This window comes from Humulus lupulus, chromosome 1 (assembly GCF_963169125.1).
Source record: "Humulus lupulus chromosome 1, drHumLupu1.1, whole genome shotgun sequence".
Lineage (NCBI taxonomy): Eukaryota > Viridiplantae > Streptophyta > Magnoliopsida > Rosales > Cannabaceae > Humulus > Humulus lupulus.
Genome location: NC_084793.1, coordinates 4,082,321 through 4,101,364, shown reverse-complemented (window position 1 = coordinate 4,101,364; position 19,044 = coordinate 4,082,321). Strand labels below are relative to the sequence as shown.

The following is a 19,044-nucleotide window of genomic DNA, read 5'->3' as shown; positions in this document are numbered from 1 at the left end:
CCTTGTCTTCATTTGCATTGAAAATTGAAATTCATTTTTCTTTTCTCATTCGAAACTGTTTTATATTATATATAGGGTAATTTTATGGTGCATACTCATGCATACCTTTTGTGATTTTGTGTTTTGACGCGATTTTTTTTATGACATTGTTTATTACAGTTATTTAGAGTTATTTGCAAATTTTTAAGAAATTCCGAATAATTTACCGTGTCTTTTCCACGCGTATAAAAAAAAATTAATCACGTGTACAATAATTTGCTTGAACCTAGATTTCGGAACTGTAAATTATTCAGAATTTCCTGAAAATTTGAAGATGCTCTAAATAACTACAATAAATACGGTAAAAAAAAAAAAAATCGGGCCGAAAAATATTTACAAGCCGGGAAACACAAAAAGTATGTACCATAACAATACCCATATATATAAACTTTACTAATCTATTTAAGCCTTTAAACCTGTTTTAGTCCAATTAGACAATAAATGACATGTTACTTTTTGACAACTAATTAAAGGTGTGTAACGTAAAATAGCAAATTTGATTGGTTTGGTACCACTTTTAATCAGTGCTAAGAATCTTTAATTAGAGAAAGGAAGTAGTGCCAACACTTTTTGAAAGGAGAAAAAATAATTGAAACGGAAATAAACAAATATATATATATACAGGGCAGCACTTCGGTTCCAGAGCATATTTCGACACTTAAATAGTTTTTAGTGTACATTGTTGTCATTTAATAAATCCTGCAAATTTTCAAAAAATTCCGTTGAATTTTACAGACGCATATAAAAAAAACAGACACGCGTGCAACAACTTTATTTTCGGCACCGTAAACTATTCGGAATTTTTTGAAAATTTACAAGATGTCTTAAATGACAAGAATGTATTTCCAATAAAAATATATATAGCTTATAAATTATCAATTGAATATCCCCAAGAATAGCAAAAGTAAAATACAATGCCTTGAGAAAATTGGCCTTCACTTAGCTTGGAGTTGGAGTTGTTGGGTTTCAGAGAATTCTGCTCAATTTAACAAAAAACAAAATACTCAAACTAGAGGAGAGGAAAAATTGGAAGCACTTAATATTATTAATTCCACAAGTAGAGCAAAGATGGCATAGGATTTCCCCAAGTCTTTCTGCAATAACAATAAACTAATATGTATCTCAGCTTCTTTAGACAATCCTTGAGTTGAGCATTCTTGAAAATAAATTATTTAGTAACAGAACGCCTTGAAGAACCTAAAATATTGAGTTTTCATTTTTCTTTCTCTTGAAACACTTCAAATCTCAGAACAGTGATTACAGGCACCAAGAACTAAAATGATGATGTTTGGCTGGGTTGGGAGTAATAAAATAATCAAATAGAAAGGAATGAAAATCACTTTTTTTCATCCAATGCAAAGACTTTTACATCATTATGGTATCTATCTTAAGGTGAAAAAAAAGGCCATTTTAATACAAAATTATATTATATTATATTAAATTTTATTTTATGATTACTATTCTCATTAACATTACTATTACCATTCTCATTCATACTTTATTATATTGTTTCATTACTCCCAACCAAACTTAACCAACCAACACATACAAGACAAGAGGAAAACAAAGCTACAATAACGTAGATTAGATTGTGACACAAAAAGGCTCCTTCATAGTAAAGAATGAAAATTTGACTTGTACCTGGCATCATGGGTTCTTATATATTAACCTTATTTGTCTAGTTGTAATGTTATCAATCATATATATATATATATAAATATATATATGCATACAGCTTAAACTTAAAGGGGTTCATATCTTAAGTCAAGAAAAATCTAAAGCAAATATAAATAATAAAGTTTGAAAGCATTCTCATTTGCAATAATCAACCCAATACTAACAGACCATTTATCTAAATAATGAATAATGGTATCCATTAAATACAGCAAGGAAGGAATGTTACCTGAACTCTCATACTTGAAGAACAATCTAAATTTCTTCGGCTCTGGTATCCAAATTCGAATTTGAAGTTATGTTAACGAAACCAATTCTTTCATTCTCTGGCAAAATGGACCAATTCGGAGATTGCACTGCTCTTAACCACCGAAAATCATCAACATTGGCCCAATTCCCAGTCTCTTCAGCAAGGCTGGCCTCCTGAAGATCTCTATGAATCCCATCATATCCCAAACAGTATGGCGCAAACCTCACACCACTACTGTCCTCGATTATGGGCCTGCTCCTGACTCTGAGATAAAAATCAGTGGCCTTGGCGTGATGAATTCGAATCTGATGAGACGCCATTACGAAAACACAACCCTCAACTTGCTCGAACAGAATTGAATTCATCACAGGACCTCCGTAGACTCGACAATTCCGAAGCCTGTGAACAAACAATGCTCTAACACAGCCAATTAGCCTCACCTCGCAAGAATCAAGGTCCGAAATTGTAAACTCACCGATCTCGGAACCATTGAATTTCATCACCAAAACCTCGCCCGTCTTGTTTCGAAACCCAGGCGAATCCGGAACCGCGTAGCCCATTTTCTCTGGTTTGACAATTTCAGCCTCTTTCTCTCTGTTTGAATCAAGGCCGGGGTGGTCTTTCTTCGGAGCTTTGTTCTTGAAAGAGAATTTCTTTTTGGGAACTAGATCGGAGCTCAGACTGTCGAGGTTCTGCTTCAAATCCGAGATGGCTTTGAGCGATGATCGAACTTCGTAGGAAGGCAAAAAGTATGAGTTCTCAGCGACGAGCTTTTCGAGACCGGAGATGGAAGCAGAGATGGCGTCGAGGTGGGGTTTGAGTTGAGTCGACTCGGGCGTCGGGGTGAGTCGGGATTGAGCGATTTGGGCCTCGATAGAGCGTTTGGAATCGATGAAGCGAGAAAGGAAGGAGGAAGTGGACTCGAAAGGAGGAGAGGCGGAGGAGACATCGGACTCTCCCGATCTGCGGCTGAGCGAGCTGCGAGTGTGCTGACGATTGGCGAGGCGCTCGAGCATCGCGGCATGTTTCTTCTGACGGGCTTGTTCTGAGGCATCAGAAGGATTTGCGCCGTTGTTAGGGCTTAATGAGTCTTCTTCTTCTTCCACCATTGTTGCTAGAGTTGCTCTCCTCTCCAGCCGGAGCTTGTCTTGCTAGAGTTAATATACTTAGAAAATTTTGTTAAATAGTTCGTAAACTTATATTTTTTTAACAGGTAGAGTATCAAGTTATAAATATTTTTTTATTTTTTTATAAACTTTTATATATATATATATATATATACACGAGTGTGATATATTATATTAAATTATTTTATTTTTTAAAATAAATAAAATATTTTTTTAAAAATAATATTTAAATGATATAGAGAAATTGATATAAACCCCAATTAATCTATATTTATATTTACATATCATTTATATAATATTTTAATATTATTATTTTTCTTTATAAGCTTTCTTTCTTCCATTTAGTATATATATTTATTATTTTTTTTTTTTTTTTTAATGGTTTTATTTTACTTTAATTAAGAAAATATATTGAAAGATATAATATTTAAATGATGTAGAGAAATATATAGAGAAGGTAAAATAGAAAAATATGTGTTTTGAAGAGGTATTTTAAAGAATAGATTAAAGCATCCATTGGGATTGGAAGTGCTCTAAGGCTGTGTTTGGTTGGGATTGGGATGGAAGGACAGTTTAAGAATGAGCTATACTTGGATGAACGAAGAGGAGAGGATGATATATTTCTTTAAGTTTTAAGTTGTTTACTATTGAAATTTTGTCAAAGTTGTTTTGAGTTTAATTTCATTCATATTGATTGATTTATGAGGAGAGTTTTGTTTTTATACTCCTGATAAGTTTTATATGAACGTACAAGATAAGTTCTAACTCTAAAGTAGGTCAAAGAGGGAGATGTCAAAATAAACAAATTGTACGCCAATGGAAGACAATGCTTTGATCGATACGTGACAGGCTCTCTGTATTTAAACATGAATATTTGCAACAAATAGAGATTATGTTAAAAACAAAATTATACCACTCATATCATATGATATATATTTATGAATATATACTTTTATTCATTACTTACTTTTAGTTTTAAAAAAGTAATTTTGTCAATTAAAGCATTCAAAATAAAATAATTCTGATTCATTTCATTTTCCAGTCGTAAACAACATCATCCAATAATAATTTCGATTCTTCTAAAAAAATTTCTCATTCATTTATTCTAATTCCGATTACTATTTGGCAAACGTACCATTAATGTTCTAAACTTCTACCTTTCTGGCGTAAATAAACAAGATTCTTTCATTACATAAATGAATCAATTGGTAAGACTACTTCGTAGACTTGCTTTGAGGTGATTATTCAGCCTGAAATTCCTTGTATTTAGAACCATATACCAGAAGCAACAGCCTTAATGAAATCGATATCAAATAAGGTTGAAATGAAAATTTGTGAGAGCCATAAACCTGTCCAGAGAACTAACTAACCCACTTGTGAGATTGTAGATTCATCAATCAAACAAAACTAACTATAAAGAAGTCAACACCAAATTTAATCCAACAGATGGTGGATTAGCTACCAAGGCTTTTTTTTTCATTAAAGGAACTGAGAAATCCGTTACAGATTACAATGATTCCACAGAAGCTCATGGCATTGAGAGATTCTCGACTGTTCTAACCACATTAACCAGTGTATACACCAGAAACCCAATATTCACAAAATTTGCAGAGGCTTTTTTGCCATAAAAATGATTGCTACCCCCTTGCCCTCGAAACCGACAGGGTAATAATACATCCTCTAATCTACCCGAAGAAGGAAAAAAAAATTAAAAAAAAAAAAAAAGGTCTCCCAACTCCATAAGTGCTGAGAGACCTGGAAAAGTGAATAAGGTAGAACAAAAGGAGAGATGAGACCCTGTACACATACCTCTATATTAGTCTCTATCTTCCCAAGCTCTAGAGTGGTAATTTACAAGATTTTCAAATAAAAAAGAAAATGCCTTGCCAATATAGCTTCGGTTGTTCCAGTTAATTTTTTAACAAAACCTGCAAATAATAATCAGCATCTCCATCCATCAATGCCCTTGTGGAATGACAAGCTTCATCTGCATTTAACCCTCGCGTAGAATCAGCTTCTTTCTTTATACCAAAACAAATCACTAATGCAAGCTTGAAGCAAAATCAATAAAAAGAAATGGAATACGCATGTGTATTGTACTCGGAGAATTTATATAATACCGGAGAAATGCATGGAGGGAGAGAGAGAGAGAGCGAGGGAGGGAGAGTTGGAAGGTAATGCCCTATCAAGTATGCATGCTTAGTCTTGTGGAAAGAATTGGTAATGTAAATGAAAAATACCTGTACACTGCTGTAACAAGGACAAATAGGCCCAACCTTGTCAGGACCGACTGCTGTCAAAACTGCTCAGTTCACATGGTAGCTTCATTCTGCTTTAGAATTAGCAGGCCTCAAATATAAGCTTCCCTGCCCTTGCAGATGCTGTATTTGCTGCTGAGGTTGCTGTTGCAGTGGCAGTTGATTCTGCGGAGATTTTTGTTCTGGCTGTTGTTGTTGTTGTTCTTGTTGCATATATTGTTGAGATGCAGCTGACAGTGTAGGAGACTGTTGTACTGGTTGGGATGGCGGCGGCTGCTGCTGCGCCTGCTGCCACTGAGTCCCAACATTATGTCCATGAGAAGATAAGCTACCAGACAACTGTCTTGGACCTAGCCCTTGACTAGTAGGTGGTGTTGGCTCATTTCCAAGTGAATGTGAAAGAGATGGGCTCCCAATGGAGCCTGCTTGAATGGTTGAATTTGGAAGATTAGAATCAAATACAGGCTCTGAGGATTTCCATTGAGTACCAATGGCAGAAGACACAGGCACTGCAGCAGTTGAATCCGTACAAGACTGAGGTTTTGCCATGCTTGCACCCACCTGAGAACTATTATTCACAGGCTGCTGATCAGCTTGAGCTAGATCATTTTGGGACTTGCCTGGCAGCTCAGGATTTACTTGACGATTTTGTTGGATAATTCTGTGAGGATTTGGTTGAGTTTGATTGACTTGCTTTTGATGTGGCTGTGGCTGTGGCTGTGGCTTTGGCTGTGACTGTGACTGTGGCTGCTGCTGGTGATTGGAACCCATAACTGCTGCTGGACCTTGTTGGGAAGATGATAATGCATGGCCTGATGAAACTGGTGGAACTTGGCCTTGAGTGCTATTATCTGAATGAGAAGGCATTTGATGGAGTTGCTTTGTTGAAGGAAGAGCCGAGCTAACAAGGAGCTTTTGATGATTTGAAGATTGAGGAACCATTGTCTTTGGTGGTTGCATTGCATTGAGTCCAGACCCAGAATATACATTTTGTCCTTGCATCATCTGCATCATTTGATCTCCTTTCTCCAAAGATTGGCTTCCTGGGGGTATAGACAGGCCATTCAAATGAGAAGGATCCACAGAGTGGTTCTGAACCAAGCCTCTTCCTACTCCCTTCAAAAGTTTAGCTTGCTGTTGCGATTGTACATGTTGCCGTTGCTGGGGGTGGTGCCTACCAGCTTGTTGAAGATGCTGCTGTTGTTGCTGACGCTGCCGTTGCTTTCCCATCTGATTGGTCAAGCCACTAGCGCCAGGATTCCGGCTAAGCCCATGAGGGGGGAGGTGATGTTTCTGCTGATGCTGTGCTGGTATGGTTGTCATTGGGGAAGATGGTGTTAAAGGGGACAGCGACACTGGTTGTGATGGATTTTGTGCTTGATGTTGGGAACTATTTTGTAGAGTTGTGGAAACAGGAAGGTGGGCCTGTGACTGGACATGTGACATCAGAGCGTTAGAAGCAGCAAACTGTTGCTGCTGCTGCTGCTGCTGATGCATATACCTCTGCTGCATATGCCTTTCTTTAGCAAGACGGATTGCATAGGCTTGCTGCTGTGAACTCGCTGCGTGATTGGGAGGGTGATGTGGGCTGCTATGTCCATGAGATTGTTGTGGGGAGACCTGATGTTGCTGCTGGGGATGGCCAGGATATGATGGAACTGATGGCGGATTTGTCTGATTAGAAAAAGCCGGATTCAAACCATTGAAGGCGGTAATACCTTGGCTATTACCTGCCACCTGCATTTGAAGCTCTGGAACCATCATTTGCCTCTGATGCTCTGGATTATGACCAGGCTGTGACAAAAAGATTGTATAGTTAAATAATGAGTTACAACCAACAATACAGTCTTTAATAGGAAAAAGCATGGTACATGTATCTAACTGGAAGAACTTTAAGCAAAAAAAAAAATCTATGTGCAATTAGTTAACATGAAACCACAAACACAGAAAAATCTGTGTGTTAATCCAGAAATAAGACTAATACAACTATTCATTGTCTCCAGTTCACTTTTTCATTGAAAAAATGAGCAAGCAGTACTAGACACACAAACCTAATATGTTCTCTCCTCTTAAAAAAGAAAGCAGCTATAATCCAAAGTAAAAGTATTAGTTAACTCACCCTAATCATGTGAGGCCTAACCATCGAGTTTCCTTGACCAGAACTAGCTCCAGAATGCATATTTACAGGGCTTGGCATCCCCACCATACTGGAAGAAAGCATACTCCCAGAATTCAGCAAAGATGGTGAAGTCATTCCCTGATACCCTGGCCTAGAAATTGGCATGCTTCTATTCATCCCACACATCATGCCCATAGCATTTCCACCAGATAGCATACGAACTCCACGATCGCCTCCAGAAAGGGCACCGGGCACAGGCAAGCTGGACTGCTGAATATTTCGACCAGCCAACGCATTATTATATTGTTGTATTCGTTGCTGCTCTTCAACAGGTAAAGATGAAGCTCTTGGAGAATTGCTGTACCGACCATCCCTGAAAAAAAATTACGGGGCAAACAAAAAGATTTATTAAAAAAATATCAAAAGAAAGTTAAAATATGTAATGTCAAGCTACAATATATCATATTACCTGGCAGTAGAATTAAGTGAAACAGATGGTGATGACAAGTTAGTACCAAGAACCACACCAGAAGATCCTTGCAGGGACGAATTTACACCCGACGAAGGAAGTAATGAAGCAACAGCACCCTGGTTCGGTATTGCTAAACCACTAGAATGAGAACTTTGACATCCAAGAGGGAGAACATCCTGGTTTGATGAAGTTGTATCACATAGATCAAGAGGCCTTCACGAAGTGAGAACAAAAGAATATTATAAGCACTCCGCAACATAAGAAATTAAATATGAGTCATCAATAGAACTACAAAGACATGTCGGAATTTTAAAATCAAAGAGAAGAAAGGACGAAGTAGTAGATGATACCATTAACATGCAACAAGGAAAAGCAACTTACGTTAGAACACCTCCATTCAGGTTATTTGGGCAGATTGGGGTAAGAGCAATAACATGAGAACTGTGGACTGGTGCTATTTGTTTCAAATCCTGGTTTTCATTCTTCACAAAATTCAAATATAAGATGTTAAAGGTGCAGCCTGTGTCTAAAAGAAGTTATAAATTCAAATATTTGAGTACTAAAACATCTTTTAAATGCCAAATAAATTTGGCTTTATAACATAAAGATTATACAAAACAAGTTGGTTGATTAATATTACAACCTGAGTCCTGCGGTAATGCAGCTTCTGACCAATCTTAATGATTTTATCAAAATGAGACTTGAGGGTCTCGTCCTCCATTGGCTCTTTCAAACGTTGAAATAACTGCCTGGCACTCCCCTGCTTCAACAACAACCAGCCAATTAAGAAACGATAACAATTACGCCAGGGCATAAGGTTGGACACATATACATGACCTAAAATCATAAAATTTCAAGTCTTGCCTTGGGAATGCCTGGTAATGTAGATGGATAAGGCTGCGATGACCCTGAATCTTCAGCACTGTCAGCTCCATCACCAGAACCCTTATCCATTAATATTTTGTGACGCTCTTTGCATTCATTAGGCTTGCGAAAGATGCACTGTGTAGCTTGGACATGTTACAAGCAGTAACACAAATAAAAAGAGAAGGGGAGAAAATAGACAACAGAAACTTACAAAGTCTACATTAACCAACAAGTAAAAAGATCAAAAAAAAAATTACAAAGCCTGTGCATACTCTTTAAACGCCACAAAAAAAAAAGACAGGTAGGGCATTCTCACCTTAAAATGCAAAGTACTGTTGATCGCATCACTTATGAGCTCCCAGTTAGGGCCCATGTCATGTACAAGAACAACAAGTGCCTACAACAATAATTTTTCTAAGACACAATTCTAACAAAGAAAAGGTTTGTATAATAAAATAAAAATCCGTACTAACCTGGTCTTCAAATAGCGACCAAGGACTTCCAGAACCAGGCTGCCCCATAGACATCTGCAATAAGTTCAAATGCTCAAGTACATGATAAACCAACAATACAATGAACTAGAAAATAATATAATCACAAGAACAAATAAAATTTCCTAAGATACTGCCCATAAGAACAACCTAAAGTACCTTCAGCAATTTGGCTTTTCGGCCCCTGTCCCGACCAGTACCACCAATCAATTTCATAATTTTATTCGCGTTAGATATATTATTTTGGGATGCCACTGGAGAAGGAATGGAACCAGTCATTGTAGTGATATTGTCAAAAGTATTCTCTAGTGGTTGTTTCAGTATCTTTGGCTTCTTGGCATTGTGTTGCATATATAAATCTAGAAAAGAAAAGGTTTACACATATAGAATACAGAAAACAAAATGTCAGGTATTTCTTTAACGACTACTAAAAGAAATACCAGCTTGAAAAAGACTTTACCACTTGTGCCATTAGATTCAAAATGATTACTTCCCAGTCTCTTTTTGGAAGGTTCCCTCTGCACATTAAATGGTTCCATTAAAGATCCAATTGATGCTATAGAAAGTTTGCAACATGAAACATGTAATTGACAAAAGAGTGAAGGTTTAGTCAGAAAATAACAACACTTGAGCTGCATTATCAATTTTTTTTTAAATAAATCCTAATGCTGCAAGACCAAAGATAATTGAATAATTTAAATGAAGCAGTGCAAAAAAAAGATCACTCTAAGCAATCTTATTAATCACCTGTTCAAGCATAGTAGATTCCAGCTGCCATCCCTGGTCATATGTGGACACCTGCAACACAGAAGGCAAGTAACTTGACAAGTGATAAAGGCTGCAAAACAAACAGAAAATGGCTGGATGTTAAAATATGTACCAGATGCTTTGCCTTCTTCTTCTTCTTGGGTTTAATTGAAGTTTCCGCACAGTCATATGGTAACAACTTATCATACTCGCTAGCAGACTCAACTTCCATACTTTTCTGGAACTGGGACCCACCAAGCAAACTACTCTGGTCATCCTGAAGAGAATTTGTATCTCCACTAGAGGCATCTGTCTTCATCTGAACCTGAACATTTGCAATAGGTGTAGCACCAAAAGGACTAATAACCCTCTGCCTAGTAGCAGTGCGCATACGTTTGGTTGGAATTGAACCTACATTGAGACTTGAAGGCCTTTTTCCCATCAACATGGACTGCTGAGTAGCAGAGTTGTTCTGTCCATAAGCGAAATCAGCTCCTGGTTCATACGTCCTCGTGAATAAAACTGCGTTCTTCTTTTTCTTTTGAGTAGGTTTTGATGACTTGATACCATCACCAGCTCCAGGCAAATAGTACGTGCTTGTTTCTCCTTCATCCTCAGCATATGCATTCTCTTGAAAACCATAGTCTGCAAATTCAAAATTTGAATTCTAATAAGCACCCCCAATAAATTCAATGTACATCAAAGCAGGTTGCAGAATCTCAGCTATACCTGATACAGCATCGTACATAGATGTCTCAACCTCTTCTTGCATGCTACTTCCAGTTTTCTGAAATTTTCAATTTGCTAATTCAGCTATTTTATAACCAAATACATTTAAATCAAGAAACAAAATAAATACTCAAGGAATGGTTTCAATAGAAATGCACACACACAATTTTTTTTAGAAAAATGTATAGTAATATTACAATCATGTAGAAACGAGAATTTCACATAATCTCAGATTCCATAATAACTCCCCTTCCATGACATTCTCTTTTCTTTTTTGCTTCTTTTTCTTTTCCCAAATGATGATATGTTTACTTGTCATTATTGTTATTTAAACTTATACGATCCCCTTTGCATGCCAAAGAGAGTCTCAAAAAGAAAACCAAGCAGACATTTACCTCAAACTGTACAAGATGAGCTTCAATAGATTTTCTGTAAATTTCCATTGCACCAGAGGGAACTGTATAGAACAAACTCTCCTGCCAAGCCAAAATTTAAACATAACATGTAAATCATAACTTTGGCAAATTCACTAAAAGGGCAACGGAAAAAAATTAGCCATACTTCTGTAAGATGATCCTCCCAGCACATATCCTGAATGCCCAAATCAGATATCCTATCAGGTGTTGCTGGTGCTTCTGCTTTTTGTGTGAGACCACAAGCGCTGTTATATTTCAAGAATCTCACTGCATAACCCTGCAAAGCAAGTGTAACATCCTTTCCGGGACATTGAACTTCCAATTCTTTCAATTCCTCCTGCAGAAGACCAGCAACGTTATCAACAAATAAAATAGCATATGAAGGTATGAAAAAATATACAATACATCACGGACTGTTGGTTTCCAGCTCATGCATACTATAAATATAAGGAACATTTATTAAACACAAGACACACAAATGGAAGGTTCTATTATTTATTATTTAAACCACAATAATAGTTCTGGAAACCTCAGAAATCTTTTTTTCCCAAATGAAACTTTAAAAGAACACAGGTTCATCTAACAGATTAGCCTCTGCTCCAGCATCCCTTGGGAACAAATAAGGTGCCCCCTAAACTCAAATATCAACAAAGGCAAGTACACAAGTTTTAAAATACATCAATTTCACATCTCGTTTTCACATAAAAGTTAATTTATCTGAATATTTCACAGTATTTTATAAAGTATATGTATGATGAAAACCGTATAAAAAGAAAGAACAAAACCAATATTTTCTAAGTTTTCCATTCCTAAATTAACTGAAGCATTAACCTAAAACAGTCGAGCAACATACCATTACAATGTCAGTTTCTTCTTTCTTCTCTTTAGAAACTTCTTTCACTACTTTATACTCGCATTTATCTGAAAAAACACTGGTGTTATCGCATTTTAAAATTGCCTCAGCTGATTGCCAAAATAGCATGACAGTCTTTGCCAAGGCATGAGCAACTTCTTTTAGCCTCCAACGTTGCTGTTGTTTTTTAACTCTCAACTGAGAGGCAAAAGCAGCTCGGTGACATATTTGTGCAGCTGTCGCTATCTTCCAAATGCGTTCCTATAGACAAGAATAGAAAAAGAAAAACCTTTTACATAAAGATGGATATAGTTGACAAATATTACCCATATTCAAGATACCAAAAAGAACCATTTACATGATACATCTAAAAATCATACCTGGGCAAAATCATTGGCCAACCATGCCATTTCCTCAAGGACAAAATCCCAATGAGTTTTTCGACGATTCTCCAAGGGCATAGATCGAACAGATAATTCAGCAATCCTCTTACGCTTGGCCTATATATCACACCATGTCATCAATTTACAGCTTAACAATTAATAAACTAAAAAAATATTACCAAAAAGACACTTGATCACAAAGTAAAACAGAATACAGAACCTCTATAATTCGAGCCTCTTCCAAAATAGAATCTTCATGTGCCTTGTCCGGAACTTTCAAACTGTTAACAGAAGTTGTCTGAGGATCAGTTGCTACAGTAGAATTCATCTCTGATAAAGCAGTACCAGGCAGTTCATGCATAGAGATATCTAAGGGGACCTCACAAATTACTGTAGAATTCTCCTTTTGAAGACCAGAATTATCATTTAATGATTCACTCACTTTTCCATCAGCTTCTGATAACATAGTGTCGCTGTGTTTAAGTTCATCGGTATCTGAAACCTTAACTTCATTGGGAATTTCAGATAAATTTCCATGGGTGTCTTTATCAATTTTGACTGCAGCACTATCAGATTTTTTTAGACAAATAGAAGAGTGACCATCATTAATCACATCACCATCATTCACTGTTTCGGTCACGATTTTATCCTTTACTATTTCAGCACCAGCCGGGTTGGCTGTCCCATCAACATCTGATGCATTTCCCACAGACTTTCCATTAACATCAGCATTCTTTGTATTGGTACAAATATCACTATCTTTATGTACATCTAATCCTATGCTATTTTGGGTCCAAGAAGACTGAGAATCTAAACCTTCTGCTCCTACTGCTGCATTGCTATTTTGAACTTCGGTTGACGTATTGTTGTTCTCTCTCCTTAAGTCACTAAATCCATTCAGCTGAATCATTGTAGTTTCCTGTTCAGTATTTGTTGTAGCTACAGAAGGCGGACATTCCAAACTTGCTGAAACCAGCTGTTCCCTTTCTCCAATATCAGATTCCAAAGAAATGATGTCAGCTGGAGTTTGCTCAACATTGGCTTGGGAAGGTTGATTATGTTGGATGTCAAGTGAAATTTTGGGAGGTGTGACATCAGATTTAATTTCATGCAAACAAGCTTTAGTCAGTCCAATTTTTGCCTCTAGAAGCCGCTCACCATCTAATTCTGTATCCAATTGTTTATTGGAAGCAATAACTTTAGGAGTAATATCACCATTTGAACTTGCAGACTTAAGGATAGAAATAGATGGTGCACTCTGGTCCTTTCTATTATTTGTTTCACAAATCTTGCTCTTGGCATCCCTTAAGCCTCCACGTACAGGTAAAACAGATCCTTGACCACTCCGATTCTGAGCCATATCAACTGCACTTGATCGAGCACCCTCGCGATTTGATCTAGACCTATTCCTACGAGCATAAGGACGAACAATTGCTGAATCTTCTGATTCCTTGGCATTTTGAGTCCCATCAATTTGGGACGATTGTTCTGATGGAGCAATATTATTCCTCCGATTAGGACGTACAGAGTTCCTTTCCCCTTCAGGCAAATCATGGTCACCATCAAAAAGTAAAAGATTATCAGCGGTATTAGGTTCACAAACTGTAGGAACCCCTGGCCTACCACTACTATCTACAGAATCTCCATGCGGTGACGCAGTCAACGCAAAACTACCTTTTGCTTCGCTGATAACCAACAAAATAGGGAAGAGAAAAAACAAAACAAAACAAAAAAAGACAACAAAAAAACTTAAGTCAACTAATAAAGAGAAATAGCATGGCTCAAAAACCACATCTGCAAGGAAACTGAATTGTACCTAGTCACAAATTGTTCTGGGTTTTGATCAGTAAGTGAAGTAGACTGAACACTGACAGAAGCTGTGGTCCCAAATTTAAAGTCCAAAGGATTGCCACCCTGAAATAAACAAGCAATTAAGCAACTCGCTTTAACATTTAAAAAAATGAGAATTTAGACAATTGTTGACTGATCAAATCAGCATACTTTTTCAAGAAATTCTAATTCTCTTCTCCTTTCCTCACGCACATCATACTCCTGCCTGTTATAAACATAATTCATCAAATACTAGATGGAAGACAGAAGCAATTATCGGCAAGTAGAAACTGAACAATATGAACACAAAAGAGAGCACCAGACCTAAGCTCCACTTGAGCCTTCTCAATCGCTGCCCGACGAGGAGAGGTCTTCAAACCAATACCAACTCCGCCGTCAACAACTCCTCCCATGGAATCAACTTCAGCATTTACTGGGAGCACATAACCTGAGCTACATCCATGCATTCCCGTCCTAACACCTACAATCTCCCCCTTCCATCTAAGAGTCTACAAAATTTCTTTAAGAAAATATATATGTCAGAAACATCATATAAATTAAGAATGCAAGATCAACTATCCCTACACTACTATTTTAGCTACACTACCTAATCTCCAAAGATATGTGGGAGCACTGTTTTGATGGAACATGGATTAACATTCAGATGCCTGAATTTTATTAAATCTCACAAAAGATAGTACAGAAATAGTTCCCCTGACTAGCAAAGCAAAAGCATTTCAATAATTGTATGAGATCCACTCACTAAATACGAGCGCTAAGACAATCACAACGCGACTTGGAAAAACTGCTCAAAATTCACATTACTCTATACTGTTTTTGTTGATATGCCTAATTGAGCCAAAACAACAAACTTCAAAGGTACTTGGCTACTATAGCAACGTCTTGATCGATGACTGAAATAAAACTAGTAACATTATAGCACAAATCCACCAATAGTTACAACTTTCAAAACAAAACTTACGTAGAGATCAAGAGCGGAAGAATAAATTCAAAAAAAATAAATAAATAAACGATCATGATATATATAGCCTACCCCAGAAATGGAAAAAAAAATTACACAATTTATTTTTTAAAGCATGGATTCTCTACCACAAAATATGCAAACATGATGTATGACCTAGTTTCACACCATGCAAAAGCACTAGAAAGAAATAGTCAGCTCGGCAGACTGAATATGATGGTACAGAAATGTAATGTAGGTAAAAGTTGAAGATACCAACGGCAGTGAGGACGCATTTTAGTTATAACATGTATCCCTAATAAGGAATAGATACATAAATGGTTCCCACTATATCCAGCATATGTTTGTACCAACAATTGCAAACAATAGACTTGCCGCCAACGAATCCCTTTGAATTTTGGTATCAGTAAACACGACCAAATCTATTTGTGTTCCAAAACCACTGGCATACGACTTCAAAAAACTTCCAGGAAGAATTCAAACACATGTCCACGACAAATTATGCCATCCAATCGCATTTCTAAGTATCAATCCCAAGCATCACATGACCTACAGCTAATATTCAAAAGTTACGGGCATTCCATACACAATGCATAACCTAATTCGAGACCAACGACGAGATTACACAGATTGCCGAAGAACAAAACCCTAATCCACACAACCCCCAAAGGAATTGAACAAATTTAAAAATTCTAGGGTTTGTCCAATACGAACAGAGGAAGAGGGAATCACCTGAAATTAAAAGCAGAGTTGCAAAATTGGAAGCTAGGGCAAGAAAGTGGGGGCAACAGTGAGTTGAATTCCGACCGGTTTCTCTCTCCTAGGGTTTAAAAATGACGAATAACAACGCCTCAATGAAAAACACCCGAACTTGCCCTAGCACAAAATACCTCTCTGAAAATGTCAGCCATGAAAACGTTGGCGAGTCTCCCTGCGAAACCCTATGAAGAACATGTGTGTGTATGTATCGTCTTCAATTTCTGGTGCCTATAATGTTTGTTTCGGTTTTCGTTCTTCGTTTCGTGAAGTGGGAACTATGCGAGAGAGACCTCTGCGAGTAGTGGGCTGGGCATGGGGAAGAAGAAGCAGAAGAGGGCTTTGCTTTGAGAATTTTTTGGACAATCATTTTGGGCTTTTTATTTTTATTTTTATTATTATTTCTTTTTAAATATGAAAAATAATAATTAACTTTTTAAGACGATGAAATGAAATAACAATAATAATAACAACAATCAATATGATTTATTATTATTGTTATTGTCATAACATGACATATATTTTGTCAAAAAAAAAAAAAGTCAAATCCAAAAAAAACATAAAATAGTAAAATTAGTTTAAATTCACTACTTATTATTGTCCCTAAATAGGTAATAAATCTCTATTTTTCTTTTTTTTTTTTAGATAACTCTTTGTCTTAAATTATCTTTGTTATAATAATGTTGTTATTACTTTATTTATTTGTTGTTTTGAGTTGTATTAAATTATAATATTAATGGAAAGACACTCTAACATTTGTTATTTACACTTTAACATTAAAAAACAAAAACAAAAAACATGTTTTATTAGAAATAAAATATAGCATGTTTTCAATGATAGAATACAAATAACAAATGTTAATTTTATTGGTTGGAGTAGTTTAGTTATTTATTATTTAAATTTTGTGAAACTAATAAAATGATTACCCTTTTAACAATGAGTCATTTTTGTTAAAAACAATACATTTATATAATTTTTTAATTATAATAATACTATTTTGGTCCTAACTACCACACTTAACCACCTATTTTAATTAAATTTCAATGACTACTCTTTGTTTTACTTTATTTTAGGCCAAAAAAATTCAATGAAATATTTTTACTTTTGTTTTAATACATTTAATAAAAAAATCAAACTAAAATTAATATTTTCATATGACACTTTTTAATAGTTTATTTATGTTTATTATTTCATTTATGTTTCGAGAATAAAATAATGTATAATACATTAATTAAAATTATATTAATTGTAATAAAATAATGGTAATAATAGGAATGGTGCGGATCGGGGATGGTTTTTCAATTACCATCCTCATTCCCGTAGATTATATAACCATACTCACTCATTAATCAGGGATTGTGCGAGTATTAACCAATAAATAATCATGATTACCTGTATTTATTAATAATAATAAAATGAAAAGAATAATTTCTTGATTAAATGAAAAGATCATTAAATTAATTATTTATTTTTATAATTTAAGTACGAAAATAAAATAACATCCTAAATTTAGTATCAAACTTAAAATCTAATAATTATTTTTTTTAGTAATTAAAATCTTAAAATATTATATATATTCAAATTTTTAAGTAAAATATAGTAAAACATAAAAACAAAAATATCTTTAGTTTTTATTAATATTTCTATAAATATATTATATATTTAATAATATATAAGTGCAATAAAATCATATATTTATAAAATATAAAATTATATAAATAAATAAATTATTATATATATCGAGGCGGCTATGGAGCAGATTATGCTAATACCGTACCTACACCATACTTGCACACATGCGGGGCGGTTATTTCCTGTCTCAGTCATTTTTTCCGCTTGAACGGTGTTTCCCTGCCCCATTTGAATTGAATATCATGGGTACATGTAACCATGGATTATATTGTCATTCCTAAGTATAAAGATAATATTCAACAACAAAAAAATGCCAAAATTATGTAAAGGGTTAATTTTGATACATTTTGTAAAATAAAAAATTATCATTGCAATGCAGTTTGGTTTGGTTTTAGCTTATAAATTAGACCTTAATCATAAAAAATTGATAACTAATAAAATGTTAGTAGTATATTTTAAATGCGGACATTACAAATATTAATACTATTTTTTTTTTTTGTTAATAAGTGATATAATGTATATTAAGGGGTTGATTGGTTAGGCTTCTAAAAACTACTTTTTGATTTTTGAAGTGCTAAAAATATTTTTAACATTTATTGGTTTTACAATGAACTTTGGCTTTTAGCTCTAAAAAAATCATTTTAGAAGAAACTAGTCTTATCAACTTTTTGAGTAAGTGTTTTTAGAAAGCTTAAAGTCAAAGCAAATGCCCAACTAACTATACCCTAGTCTTAGTTTCAATTATCTTTGTAATTAGCTTCTTAATTTGTAAATATTTGATATTGTACATGTATATAACATGTATAATATTCTCATTTGGGTTATTATATAATTGTGTATTATTCAAATCCATAATAAAAACATTATCCTACTCTCTCTCACCTCTTAGTAGCCTTATCTTCTTCACATAGTATTTCTCTCTTCATAGTATCAAAGCTAAATGATAGCTTCATCGTGTATGCAACCTTATACTACTCCCAATTAGGCTGGTAATATAGGTCACGACATTATAACACAACTCAAAAACGACACGAAATTAGTGAGTTTTGGTTTAGTATAAACAAATACGGGTCAAAATAGGTTAAACTCAATTAGCACGATTGAATTTCATGTTAAAACCAAATTAACTCGCTAAACTCGAAATTGACTCGTTCAACACGATTAAGTATATAATACTAAACAATTTATGAATAGGTTAACATAAACTTAACCTATTTATTAATATATTTATAATATGTTTACTACATTTATTTAAAAATTAAGATAATAAAATAATACTTTATTTTGGAGATTTTATGACTATATAATGTTGTATTTTAGTATATGATATCTTATATTTTGAATAATAGATTTATGTTTTAATTTTATGTTGAGTTAAATTACCTTATGTAACATATAAATAGGTGTTATATGGGTTAA

General features: G+C 35.0%; 2 protein-coding genes across 9 annotated transcripts; both read right to left on the bottom strand.

The window, feature by feature from the left end:
• Window positions 1-628: 628 nt before the first annotated feature.
• LOC133783031 (tubulin-folding cofactor C-like) lies at window positions 629-3,126 on the bottom strand. Of its 2 annotated transcripts, none has more exons than XM_062222560.1 (2): window positions 1,943-3,126; window positions 629-1,133 (listed from the first exon to the last, which is right to left on the bottom strand). In XM_062222560.1, exon 1 carries the CDS (start codon window positions 3,070-3,072, stop codon window positions 1,969-1,971), a length of 1,104 nt encoding a protein of 367 aa, XP_062078544.1. In that variant the 5' UTR covers window positions 3,073-3,126; the 3' UTR covers window positions 629-1,133; window positions 1,943-1,968. The 2 variants fall into 2 exon arrangements, with proteins under 2 accessions (XP_062078544.1, XP_062078536.1); XM_062222552.1 differs by having other exon boundaries at window positions 629-1,015.
• A 1,397-nt stretch (window positions 3,127-4,523) lies between these two features.
• Window positions 4,524-16,357, bottom strand: LOC133782984 (chromatin modification-related protein EAF1 B-like). 7 transcript variants are annotated; one of them, XM_062222490.1, is made up of 24 exons: window positions 15,970-16,357; window positions 15,493-15,792; window positions 14,580-14,775; window positions 14,427-14,481; window positions 14,242-14,339; window positions 12,646-14,110; window positions 12,423-12,542; window positions 12,043-12,303; window positions 11,335-11,526; window positions 11,169-11,249; window positions 10,774-10,831; window positions 10,178-10,689; window positions 10,045-10,095; window positions 9,758-9,815; window positions 9,457-9,656; window positions 9,280-9,333; window positions 9,123-9,203; window positions 8,804-8,941; window positions 8,583-8,699; window positions 8,321-8,421; window positions 7,937-8,152; window positions 7,468-7,840; window positions 5,331-7,142; window positions 4,524-5,077 (listed from the first exon to the last, which is right to left on the bottom strand). In XM_062222490.1, exons 3-23 carry the CDS (start codon window positions 14,720-14,722, stop codon window positions 5,415-5,417), a joined length of 6,102 nt encoding a protein of 2,033 aa, XP_062078474.1. In that variant the 5' UTR covers window positions 14,723-14,775; window positions 15,493-15,792; window positions 15,970-16,357; the 3' UTR covers window positions 4,524-5,077; window positions 5,331-5,414. The 7 variants fall into 7 exon arrangements, with proteins under 7 accessions (XP_062078474.1, XP_062078482.1, XP_062078498.1 ...); XM_062222498.1 differs by having other exon boundaries at window positions 15,588-15,792; XM_062222514.1 differs by having other exon boundaries at window positions 15,493-15,786.
• Between the last annotated feature and the right edge of the window lie 2,687 nt (window positions 16,358-19,044).

What these genes read in the sequence shown, in the direction of transcription:
- LOC133782984 (XM_062222490.1), bottom strand. Translation starts at nt 14,722, where the DNA reads ATGCATGGATGTAGCTCAGGTTATGTGCTCCCAGTAAATGCTGAAGTT. An exon ending in TATGTACGATGCTGTATCAG is followed by an intron (nt 10,690 to 10,773) that starts GTATAGCTGAGA and finishes TTGAATTTGCAG; the next exon opens with ACTATGGTTTTCAAGAGAAT. An exon ending in CATTACCAGGCATTCCCAAG is followed by an intron (nt 8,700 to 8,803) that starts GCAAGACTTGAA and finishes TTGTTGAAGCAG; the next exon opens with GGGAGTGCCAGGCAGTTATT.
- LOC133783031 (XM_062222560.1), bottom strand. Translation starts at nt 3,072, where the DNA reads ATGGTGGAAGAAGAAGAAGACTCATTAAGCCCTAACAACGGCGCAAAT.